This window comes from Cheilinus undulatus, linkage group 17 (genome assembly GCF_018320785.1).
Source record: "Cheilinus undulatus linkage group 17, ASM1832078v1, whole genome shotgun sequence".
NCBI classification, from domain to species: Eukaryota; Metazoa; Chordata; class Actinopteri; order Labriformes; family Labridae; genus Cheilinus; species Cheilinus undulatus.
This window is the reverse complement of record NC_054881.1, coordinates 23,532,300-23,545,348: the sequence shown is the minus strand read 5'-3', so window position 1 is coordinate 23,545,348 and position 13,049 is coordinate 23,532,300. Positions and strand designations below refer to the sequence as shown.

Genomic DNA, 13,049 nt, shown 5'->3' with positions numbered 1-13,049 from the left:
TTCCCAAAAGAGTTTTAGCTGCATAGGGTGGACCAACGTCATATTAAACCTTATGGATTAAGAATGGGATGTCACTTAAGTTCATATGCGAGTCAAGGCAGGTGAGCGAATACTTTTGGCAATATAGTGCATAATATTAATTTTTTAGCTACAGAGATGTCAGAAGGCCAATAAAACAATCAGACTAGTTGTTTGAAGTGAACTTCTACACATTGTTCCTGCTTTTGTTTTATCAGAGATTTAGAAGTGTCATGTTTGCCACTTTTATAAGCTCTCTTAACTTTCTTGTCAAAACATTTTAATGAAGTTTTTTTTAGCAAACGTATCAAAAGCAATCTTATTCCGTTTAAATTATTGTGGTTAATCAAACAGCTACGTAACTGACATCTGAGACAGGATTGATCAGTTTGTGGATGCTTCTCTCTTGCTACTCTCCCTTGAATCCTAGAGTATTTGTGCATTCTGGGACTGCATGAACACAGAAGTCCACATTGGGTTAGTCATTGTGAGAAAAATCTGAATTAAGAGAAAACTTACATTTCCTGTTGACAAAATACATCTTATGAGGTACTGTTCTTATTCAAAAGAGTTCTCAATTCAGCAGCACTGGTCCGTACTTGTTATATTGTGCTATTGTTTTGATTGAGAGCCCCATGGTGGTGGAATTTTATGTATCCTGTGTTTTAAAAACAGACAAATGTAAACATTTTAAAATTTCAAAGCATGATTTTATCAAACAAAACACTCTGCTTTGAGCAAGTGTTTCTTAGTGTTTATAACCTATTACAGTAAGATTTGAATTTGAAAGATACTGATTTGCAATATTTAGCTTCAAATGAAAATATCTCTAATAGATATTTTCACCCATCTTTGATTAACTATTTGTAATAAAGGCAAAGAAGACAGTTGATATGATGTAACCACTTATTTAAATGAGACACATTTAACCATCTTTATGGCAAAGAGTAACATTTAACTCCTGAGTTTCTAGACTCTGCCGTATTTTAACCAGAAAAGGCCCAGAAAATTTCCTGTGAGTTATTGCTTTTGCCCATTTTTAATACAATACTAAGAACTTTTAATGTATGGCAGTTTTATTTTATATGGCAAATTTATTATTGCATTTTACTGCATGTTGAAAATAAAGAAATACAAAAATGGGGGGAACTTTATGCTAGATTTTTAGTGAGAAAAGGTGAAACTAGGTGATACCCCCATGTTGGCTGTGAAGTACAATTTCTCAGCTTTCAGAAACTGAAATTTTCCAATAACACAAACAGTCGTGTAATTATGGTAATGCAAAGTGTGCTTCAACAGCGTGTTGCCATCCATATTTCTGACCAGTTTCTGTTATAGTTGAGTCTTAATGAATGTGAGAGATATTTTTTTGCATAAAAAAGCTTCTTCCCCTGAGTGAGCCATAAATAGCAGCGCTCTAGATAAAAAAAAACATTCTTGTCCTTCCTGTGTAACGGAAAGTCTGCCGGGGTTAATCTCCCGACTTTTTAAACTCGTCATTATTACCAAATTGTGGCAAATTAATATTGAAATGATTTTATGATGACCAGGCCCCAGATTAGGCATTCTGGTGAGGTATAAATCTCCTCAATGAACCTGTCTCTCTCTCTCTCTCTCTCTCTCTCTCTCCTCACTGGACTCTGTATAGTTAGCGCACTGATCCCAGGTCAGGTGAATACCTCTGGGGTCAGATCGGATATCGTATAAATGGGTTGCTATTTTATAGCCTTAAACAACAATACCTAATGTATAGTTGTGGTGAGTCATCAAGACTTATAAATTCATCATTGTGGATGTTCCATGTTGGCGTGTGATGTATCCGTGCTGATGCCTGGTTGAGCAGTGTGTGTGCAGGTCAAAAAAGGGGGACTGGAGAGGGGGGAGTATTTTGCCTCGAGTGAGTGTGCCCTTACTGTCATTTTCTTTTTGATCCATGGCAAGTTCCTTTTCCTGTGTTTAAGTTCACGTCATAATCTTTGATCTACCCCCATTTTTTTCCTAAAATAAAAACAGGTTTTCATCCAAACAGGAAGACTTTCCCTCAGCAGTTTTGAGTTTTCTGTCTCCATTTATCATGGAGTTATGAATAAATAATTTTGCGTTTTATAGCAGCTGACTAAGCTTATTTAGTGACAAGCTAACTGAACTAGGAGCTGGAATCCATTTTCAAAACTTTCCATTTTCAGGCACCCACAATGATGTTATTGTGTAAAAGAACCAGTGCTAATTTGGCAGCTATTTCAGTCATTTTTTAATCTTAATAGTTTTAGACAACGCAAATGGCAGAAAATTACTTTTAACCAACATAAAAGATTTAAACGTTGGCATTAAAGCCCTCTAAGCTACCCCATTGCTCCAGCTACGAATATAAGTTTTGTCGCAGTGAAACATTTTATTATCCATTTTATTGTACTGCTCTTGTCTAACCACAGCAGATATATGAGCTATATGTTACTGCTCCTGTATGTGCTGTAGTATCTGTGGCTTTGTATGCATGCACGTGCCTGAGTCTGTGTGAACTCACTGTCTTTGGGTTCGTGAGGAGAATCAGTCTTGACAGGAGTGGGGTCGCTCCAGGACCGGCTGAAACTCTTCGATCTACGCTCAGCAAACGCTAGTGCAGGCGGGGAGAGATAGTCACACACACACCACACACACACTTAATTGGCCCATTTCCTGCATAAACTCACCAGCTAGAACACAAAGTGCAAAGACGGATGCAGCTACAAATGCACAAATATAGAGTACATACAACGCCACCTCCTCTTCACATAAGCACAAATATGGCCGCTTTACACAACCTTCAGTAGAACACAGTATTTAAACAATCGGATGTCCTTATTTAGTTTCCTGCAGTGTGTTTTGGCCCTTAAAATCAGCACTATTGATTCAAATAACTTCTCTTGTTTCACAGATTTTCTTAGCTTTAATTCTGATAAAATCAGCCCTGCTTTGAGGAGTAATCACAGTCTTCTCTGAATATTTTTAGACTACTTGAAAGAGTTTGACACGGTTAATCAACAGTGTCCCTCAAGGCACCAAACTCTTTGGTCGCTGTAGTTTCTGTGCTGACAGATCTGCGCTAATGTCTCTGTCCTCAATGTGCTGCTCGTTCAACTCTTTCTTTTTATGTTTGCTGTCATTTCATTAGACTAAAGGGCACATTTATGTGAGGACAGCTTGGGGATGTTTTCCTGCCTCGTGATTAAAGTTTTTTTTTTTTCAAGGTTTCCTTTTAGAAATGTATTTTGTAATCAGATTAAAACAATTTGTCCTATTTTGTGATACAGACATCACAAATACTCTGTGATCTGGTTTTCAGCACTGATTTTTTTCTGATGTCTCTCAAGATTCATGCTTGATTAGGTTCAGTTTGATATATCATTCCTTTTACTTTATAGTTTGTAAAGACTGAAAGCCCTGTGACTGCATTCAACGACCCTGAGGAGAACGTTACTGAGATGTGACAGGAGAGTGTCTGAGAGAAAAATTAGATCTTGTAGAAGTTCTTCCTGTGGTGGGTCTAAGATAAGACGTCTAAGATGTGGATGTATGATTGGTGACAGTACAGTGATTGGATCTTAGTAAGGGATGCAGCGTTTATGTAACTTTGCAGAGCAGATTGATATTTTAGATTCCATGTCTGTCAGGACGATCCATTTTGCAAAGCTCCAATCTGAAACAATTGTGCCCGGTCTGAGAACAGACTGGACCAATCAGCATAATTTGAGGAGAACAAGGCGGTAGCTATGGGCGTGGTTTAGTTGTACTGTAAGTCTGTAAACAATGGCTGCATGTGTAGCTGTTAGTTCAGATGTAGCGATAGTATAGCAGCAGTTTTAAAAAAAAAACTGGACCACATGCTTTGCTATAAGTCTGCAATAGTAATCAGTAGGGCTTAGTTGTTTTCTAAGCTGGTATACATTTGCTGCTGATGGAGCGATTAGCTCAAATGTAGCTATAACTACAATTTATAAGAACTGGACTAAAAGAGGAGCCAGGAATTGCACTGAAAGCTCTTCTAGGTGGAAAATATGTTTGCTTTTCTCCCAGCTGGCTTCAGCACAAGTTGGTGTTACCAACTGGCCCTCTTGTCCCAGATGGATATGAGACCTTTCCCCTGCAGTAGATATGTGAAGCTAACTGTCTGGTGTGTCATCTTAACTCTTACAATGCCAGAGAAGCAAAGTGAGGTTCAGGATTTTAGGCAAAAAGAAGAAAACTGAAAATCTGAGGCACTGAACAGGGATATCTACGGGTTTAGACTCAAATGAGTCTTCATCAAGATGTTAGACATTTGTAGCATGTAGAATTTACCCTCCTTTTTTCTACGTTTAGGATTTTAGGGTTGCAAAAAATATTAGGGTGGCCCTGACCACCCCAAGGCTCTGTCTGCATATACAGTGTTTCATTTATTCAAATATTGCAATGAAATATATATAGAAATATCAGTTTAAAATGAGGTATTACCATTGTTTAGGTAATTGTGTATCTCCATAATTCAAAATATCATATGACTTAGGTTCTACTGCATTATTTTCAGTTTAATTCACCAATCTATCCTTTGCATAGTGCAAGCACGCCACAGTGGTGTCAAAGTAGTTCACCATAATTTCAAGATGCCTCGCAGATGTGTTTAAGTAGCAAATGTTGCACCAAACTTTTAAAATACCTGGGGACATCAGCATGGACATTCATGATGTTAGTGGTCAGCTAAACCTAACAATGTTTCTTCTGACAGAACAAAAAAATGCTTACTGAAGCATAGCTATCTAACGTCATTGACTCTAATCAGCTCTAGAGGCACCCTAGATTGGCAAAAGCAAATCCTGATGCCATGCTGGGTCAAACCAAGTAGAGCCAAGCCGCTCAATGTACTGGAAAAGCCCCTTATGGGGTTGAGGTCTGGGCTCTGTGCAGTCCAGTCTAGCTCTTCCACACTAAACGTATCAAACCATGTCTTCATAGTCCTTGCTTTGTGCACTGGGGCACAGTCATGTTGGAATAGAAAGAGGCCTTCCCTAATCTGTTGCCACAAAGTGGGAGCATAGCATTACCTAAAATGTCTCGCTATGCCAAAGCATTAAGATTGGTCTTCACTGGAGATATGGGGGCCTAGCCTTAACCCTGAAAACAGCCCCATAACATTATCCCACCACCACCAAACTTCACAGTTGGCACAATGCAGTCAGACAGGTAAGACCCAGATTCACCCATCTGACTGCCAAACAGAGAATTGTTATTCTTCACTCCACAGAACATGTGCCCTCTGCTCCACAGTCAAGTGTTGGTGCGCTTTACATCACTCCATCCAGTGCTTGGCATTGGACTTGGTGATGTGAGGCTTGCATGCAACCTCTAGGCCCTGGAAACCCAGCTCATGCTGCACAGTTATTGTGCTTACATTAACGCCAGAATGTTGGTGACTTTTATGCAGCATGCACAGTTGTTTACCCCACTGTGAGGTTTTACATGGTCTTCTGCTTCATGGCTGAGTTGCTGTTGTTCCTAAATGCTTCCATTTTCCAATAATATCACATACAGATGACTGTGGAATATCTGGCAGGGATGAAATTCCCTTATCTGTCTTACTGCAAAGGTGGCATCCACCACAATAACACACTTGAAGTACCTGATCTCTTCTTAATGACCTATTTGGTATCAAAATGTCTGCAAATGGAGACTGCATGGCTAGGTGCTTGATTATATACACCTGTGGCAACAGGTCTGATTGAAACACCTGAATTCAATAATTAAGAGTGTGGCCAAATACTTTTATCCATATATTGTATGTGTGTAATGCTTTGAAGCCTATTTGAAAAGGTTTTTACAACAACTTCTGGAGTTAACACTTTCTCTGCAGAAGAGCTGTATTTTCTACATCTTTTGCTTTTGCTAGCAAGTTTAAAATCACATTTATCAAAGTACATCTATTGAAGTTAACTTGGTCCTTCATCTTCTTTTCATTATATTGAATTCCATTTAAATGCTGAGGTCAACACTAGACAAATCAAAATGACGCACCAATCAGGTCACAAAGTACACTGACATCATCAATGAACCAACAATAAAACCACAGCATAAATATAGGCTTTAATAAAACTACTCAAACACTCACTTCTATCACCACACATCATCACTTTGCTTTTTTGCCTTTGACTGTCTTCAAACTTCACAACCAACCACACAAAACCCGAACCATTCAAAGCAACAGAAACCCAACAGTTAAAGCCAAACACTTGTACATGCACACATGCACAGACTCACATCGATGCTCGTTAACTTTTTAATCCGTAAGCGTTACAAAATCCCAGCAAAGTAGCAGCGTTTTGTGCCACACTCATGCAAAAACACGGCTGAAAACAAACAAATAAAAAAACCAACCCTAATGATGACGGGGTGGACAACATCACAGTCAATTTGAGTAAACATATCAACCACACAAGCATCTCTCTGACTCACTCTGTGCTTTAATCCTTCTGCTGCCCACCATCCGAAGATGCTTCCGGAAGTTCCTGTGGGTGGAGGAAAAAATCAAAGCAGAGGAGGGATAACAGAAGACAGAGGAAGAACAGAAATGTAAAGAAAGGAGAGGGAGGGGGTGGGAAATACCGAAACAAGGGAAGACAGAAAAGTTTAATGTCAGCCTTCTATTTCTAACTAAATAGATCTTATAGTTAAATATACACACTTCTTTGTCAAAATATGTGTCACAGATACAGTGTGGGTTTAATGTACGATAAAATACCTTTTTATCTTATATACTAAATATTGAGGATGCCCAGGAGATCCATTCATGTAACAACAGCCAAAAGGGAGACCCTGATTTAGTGTTATGTAGGTTTTCATCGACTCTTTGCTTTATCCAAGGTGGTGATGATGCATCAGAGGGAGTTTATACTTGTGAAACTGTTGCATAAAAATGTTTTTGTGTTCTTTTAGTAAGTCCCAGGTCTGTGATTTTGAACTTTGTTATAGCTCTTTGTGTTTAAAGTTTTTCCTTAGTCTGAACTATTTTATGAAATATAGAGACTTAAAGGTCCTGTGAGGGTTTTTCAGCTGGTTATAAAACAGAATAAAATCAATGCTGATTTGTTTTTATGACTTAAAGACTCAAATCAGCAACAAGACAGACTTTTTTTAATAAAGCATTTTTAATGCTTGTAAATGCTACCACGAGATAGGTGCCAGCCAAAGTAATTAAGCTACAAAAGCTCTTGTCCATAGCAAAGATTCACTGTGTGTTTCATCTAGCAGTGATTTTATACACGTTTTACATGCATTTGTAATTTGTGCACAAAAATCTCGACTGGAAATGCTTCATAAAAAAAAAAAAAAATCATTGTAAAATTATATATATGCTGACAGGAGCTAGAAAGGTTGGAGTATCCATAAAAGAAAAATGTGAGTATAAACAATTGAGTCTCAGGATTTATATGCCTCAGTAGCACCCAAGGCTGTTACTACAACTCTTCCATGAGCACATAGGTTTGGAAAAAGTTGCTCCTAACTCAAAACACATATCCAGGTGATGGTCAACCCTAAACTATCGGTGGTTCTAAACTGGTCTAGCTTTAGGACCAACCTGTCTCTTTAAAGACCAATCACAGCCCAAATTTTCAAAAAGATTTCCATATTTCATATAATGAAAATGTTGCAGTTCTCGTGTCTGATGCATCAAAATATATGTCTGGAAAAAAAGAGACAGGACAAACCAAATATATTTTACAACCCATATCCCCATGATAACATGTAAATATTGGCCTATTTCCCGAGATCTTGTGGAATTACATTGTTGTAATGGAAAATTAGGTTTTGCTATCCTAAGAAAAGGGTATAAATGTGTTGAAATATTGAGAAAACATTTAAATTTACCTATTAAAGTCCCTGTAAAGAAAGAAAATTGTTTTAGGTCTGTTGTTTGACAGGCCACTTGGTTATGAATCACCAGCCTAAATTTCAGTCATGAAAAACATCTCTAACTTTATCAAATTAAGCTTTAAAATCATGAAAAATGAGACAGTAAAATCTGCTCTCGGATGGTGTGGCTGTGTCAGTTAAATGAACTGAAGCTAGACCCACTCATGAAAAATACAATCCTCTCAAATTAATTAAAAAAAAAAAGAAAATGTGCTTCTGATCAGAGCACAGCTGGCTCTGTGCCAGAGCAGAAAGACAGAAGTTGGGGATTAAATTTACTGTTTTCTGTTACAAATCTCTCCATTATGATAGATTTGGGAAATTTACCTCACAATGAACAAAAACACAGCAACTTTCAATGAAGACAGTGACATCGACTTACAACAGACTGTACTCAGATGAACTGCTCGGTGATTTTTTATCACTGCACCGTCAGGGGGCGGGGTAATATCCCATCAAGATTGGTGATGCCATGGGCTCAGATTTTTGCCCTGCCCAAATAAAACTGAACCAGACATTTGAGTTCTGATTCACTTTACAGAGACTTTAACTCTGTGAAATGAGTCAAATAAAATACATGGATGTATTTCCACCAATGGCCTCAGTACCTCATAGACTTCTAACCCCACCAGTTAGAAGAACCACTGCTAATAAAGTTTGAAAACAAGGCTACACTTTGGTGCATGCTTATTTTAACTTTGGTTCACGGTATGTGTGGGTAGCATAAAGTAAAAGGCCACTTGCAAAACACAATGTGCCATTTTTGGATGGACTTTCAAAACTAGAATGCACAGTGTGTTGTTCATTGATGCTGCTGTGCAGCGCCTCCATGTTTCCATCAGAAATGTCAGTAAATTTGAGTGTTTCAGACTTCTTTATCTTGTGCAATGTGCCCCAACAAATGTTGACATAAGGGGGGTAATTTAGAAATGATCAGAGGTACATACATAATACTAACCCTGTGCGAAGGGCCACACTTGTGCTTTAAAAAGTTTTTCGGTCTGTCTTGCAGGCTTCTTATAGCTTTCTCTGCATGGTACATTTAACAGTATTTTTAAAATCACTTTATGCATTTATTCTGATCTATAAATAACAAATTGCATGTTGACTTACCATCTACAACTATTGAGTAGGATAAGCTGTGGTTGTCATTTAACAAACACTAACATTTAAATTGCAGTAAATCAAACTAAAGCAGTGCTGTTTTGTTTTTTTTTTCTCAAATGCTTTGCCATCAACAAATTCACACTGTGGTTTTTTGAGACTGAGTTACTTCCATTTATGCTCCCTGTATCAGGCAGACTGTGCAGCTGCTGACCCTGAACACCCTTAATATCTATGCTTCCACGCTCAGACTAGGTGCATACAGTTGAACTATAAACACTAAGTGTCCCTCAAGAGCACAACACATAAATCAGATTTGTCTACACATGATGTATACACAGTACACCTGTGCGTAGGTCGTGTAAGTTGTATGTATGATTAACACAAAAATTGTGCACCCCAGAGCAGGTTGTTTTCATCTCCATTAATCAAAATGCAGTTCTTAAGTATGTGGACTACTGCATCTCATTGAGGCTAATCACAGACTAATGATGCTCTGCACATACAAAATATGCCTGTCCACATCTTTATTCATCAGGAGACCCACTGTGGGGTCAGCCTTATAGAGGAGGATACTAATTGTTATGGATTGTCTATATGCTAATTATAGCATCCTTTTATTTGCTTGCATACAGTTTAATTCTCCTGCTATAAACTCTGACAAATACAACCATAGAATAAACCATGGGCCTATTTATTTCAAAGAGAAAAATACTAAACATAAATGTTTCTCATTTTCAGACATATATTTACAGAACATATGCTGTAACTAACTAACTTGGCTTAGCTAAATTCTCACATATAGTGTAGATTTATATATTAGATTAGTTGAAAAAAGTGGACTCTTTTTTAAGTGACCTACACTGTCTCAGTTGATAATCAGTGCATTTATGTAGCTGGCCAGGCTACAGAGATGTTTGTGTCTTAAGCACGACAGCACAATATAATTCTCAACTGGTGGGTTGCAGAGCTTTTTTCAAGATGTCACTAACTATGACGATCTGGACTTATTTATATTATCTTTGAATTAAAACCCTTTGGGTTTACCATGATGATGTACCAAAGTGATTATGTCATCACAAGTAAAATAAAATGTGTGCACCCTTCCAGGGCTTCTGTCATAGATCACTTTTTAAACTTCTCTTTGTCCTGTCTCTCAGTCATACTATTTTCTACATCTAGGGTTCAAACTAAAACTTGTGGTGTAGCAGTTCACAGATGTCAATGCTCAGATCGTACCTCAGTTTTGGAGTCATGACTCAGTTCATTTGGAAAAAAGGAATAATTCTTGTAGTTAAACGTGAAGCAAAAAAGATGAAAACGAAGCAAAACAAATGCAAATTTAAAATCACATGAATTAATTGCTTATTATCTCCTGGTTTGAAAAAAAAGATTAAATAAATAAAACACAAAAAAAAAGTGAAAAGTCAATTTTGTGCATTTTAAAGCAATGTATCATAATGATAAAATATGAAGTGTGCCGTGTCACATAGTTGTCAGTAAATAGCTGGTGCAGTGTTTTTTTGTGGCTAAACACAGCTTGCCTTTGCCAGTTGAAGACTCCTGACAAGCTTATATATGTAAACACAGGACACAACTTTGTAACGGATCCTGAGCAGAGCACTAAAATACAAACTTGTTGCCAGCAGTCTCTATTTCTGCAAATCTGTGTATAGCCTTAGAAATGTGTTAATATTGGTAATGTCTTCAACCCTCTCTGTTTTTACATCCAGAGAAGCTTTTTAAGACAATGCAGAGAAGTTGAGGGGAAAGAAGTGAAGCCAGCAGGACTAGCCTAGTTGCTCTGGTGCTCTTGTGAACTTTTCTTTTTCTCGTGTTTTGTTACCCACACCGATGAAATCGGCAGGGGGTTATGTGAAGGGTTCTGTATCTTTGTTTGTTTCTTTCTTTGTTTGTATGTGTACAAGATAACTCGAGAACGGAAAGTCGGATCTTCACCAAACTTTCAGGGAATATTGGGATGGTGACAAGAAAGAATTGATTAGATTTTGGTGATGATCCGCGCACCCGTTTGGTTTTTCTCTGACTTCAAAATTTTGAACACCATAGAAATCAATGGGAGCGTGACTTCCTCGGTGGCGCTGCCTAGGCGTGGGTCTGCCGACTCAGACGGCCTTTGTAGTTGTGCACGATTCCTTCTCTTTTTTTTTTTTTTTTTTTTTTTTTAAAGGTTTATTTTGGGCATTTTCTGCCTTTATTTGATAGAGGAGAGGATAGTGGATAGAGTCGGAAATGGGGAAGAGAGTGGGGAGAGACATGCGGTAAAGGGCCCCAGACCAGATCCGAATCCGAGCCGCCCGCGCACATGGGTCGCGCGCCTCATCCATTCTGCCACCTGCGCCCCAGATTCCTTCTCTTTTTAATAGTTGTTTAAAGCGGTTGGCAAAAAGTTGACTGGCATGTATACTGCCATGTTTGACTGCCTTCTTTTTTTACCATTACCATTATTCATCATGTAACTATGCACTGAACCGTGACAGTTCAGGACTAATACAAATACAGTAGCACCTTTAGCTGCAACATTTTTCTTAAAATAAATAAATCTGAGTGGTTGAAAGTTTCTGAAAATTTGTCCACAATTTCTAAGTAGTTAAAAAAAAGTAGTATTAAAAATGGAGGCCAATCCAGTTTAGAACTACTGGTATTGATTACTTTCAGCCTTTAGTTTATACTTTAATCTCCTTGAAACCTACACTGATTAAAGTCTAGGAAAAGATAAAGCACTATGTTAGCAAAGTTCAATCTCATACAGATACCTTTAAAAGCACTGATAGAGTATATATCTGGAAAAAAATTAAAGAGGGAAACTGACAATATTGTTTTATTTTTAAACCCTAAAGTTAGTGCAGAAACATCCCTTTTTGTGATTTAAATCCTTGTTGAGGAAGTAAATTTATAATGGCTTAACTGTAGCAGTACTTGTAAGAGGAGTTTAGCAGTCCAGAACCAGGAGTGGACAGTATATGAAATATGAAAATTGTTTTAATGAGTTCTAGAGAGTTATAGTGAGTTTCAGAAAGCGCAGAAAAGGCTAGGCGAACATGCTGTCTGTAATTGGGGGTGGAGGTGGACATCGTTCCTCCTTATTTCACCTTTTAAATCTCATTAACTGTCTGCACACCTCGCCATGGTTAGCAGCTGAGGTTGAAGCCGGGGCATTCAGGGTGAAAACATGTTAGACTCTTTTGTAAGATCTTTTTTTTTTTTTTTTTTATCAAAGGAAAAGGCAACAGGGAAGTTTCTTATCTGTAATTACTACAAAGTTAAACTGTTTCCTTTTAGATCATGTTGACTTCTGCTGAGTATGAAATAAGCAGTGATCTTCGTTGTTTGAGGTTGCAGGTTAACGTCTGTTCTGCTGACATTTTAATGAAGGTCATCCAAGGACACAGAGACTCCAAGGACTTTGACTTTCTCCTTTTATGTTGCTCCTGTTTAAATTTGCTTCTCCAGCACCAGATAAATATGGACTATTTCACATACACATATAGAGCACATGCTGGCATCATTAATCATGAGTGTTTACAGATAGCTTGGTTTTCTGTGTGGATGCGACATGGGAGAGAAGGAGGCTGGGAGATAAAAGAGTGTTTATCTGGGGCTCTTGCATAGAACATCATGTCAGACTCCAGACAGAAAGTCCCAGGGAAAAACCACTCCAACCATGCTGCTTTTTTTTTTTTTTTTTTTTTTTTTTTTTTAAAGAGAGAAGAGCCTTTATGTAATTACTCCAAGAACACGAAGATGCACTATCAGCATTTTGTCATTGACTTTGGGGAGGCTAACACAAGTAGCTAAGCTAACAAATAAAAAATTATGATTAAAAAAAAAACTACATCATCATGCGTGTAGCCTTGTTGTAGGCTTAAACATGTTTTGTTATTATGGAGAATTAGACATTTGTCAGTCCACAACTCACATTATAAATAAACCTAAGTGTATAGGGATGAAATGGTATTTGTATTTATCCCGAACCATTACAGTTC

General features: G+C 37.8%; 1 protein-coding gene across 3 annotated transcripts in view; it reads right to left on the bottom strand.

Annotated features, from left to right (window-relative positions):
• The window catches only part of LOC121525649 (NMDA receptor synaptonuclear signaling and neuronal migration factor), a 96,386-nt gene that overhangs the window by 34,478 nt on the left and 48,859 nt on the right, over nt 1-13,049 (bottom strand). For all 3 annotated transcript variants that reach the window (XM_041811738.1, XM_041811740.1, XM_041811741.1), the window contains one exon: nt 6,481-6,533. In XM_041811738.1, coding sequence (XP_041667672.1) covers nt 6,481-6,533 — 53 coding nt within the window. The remainder of the gene's footprint in view (nt 1-6,480; nt 6,534-13,049) is intronic.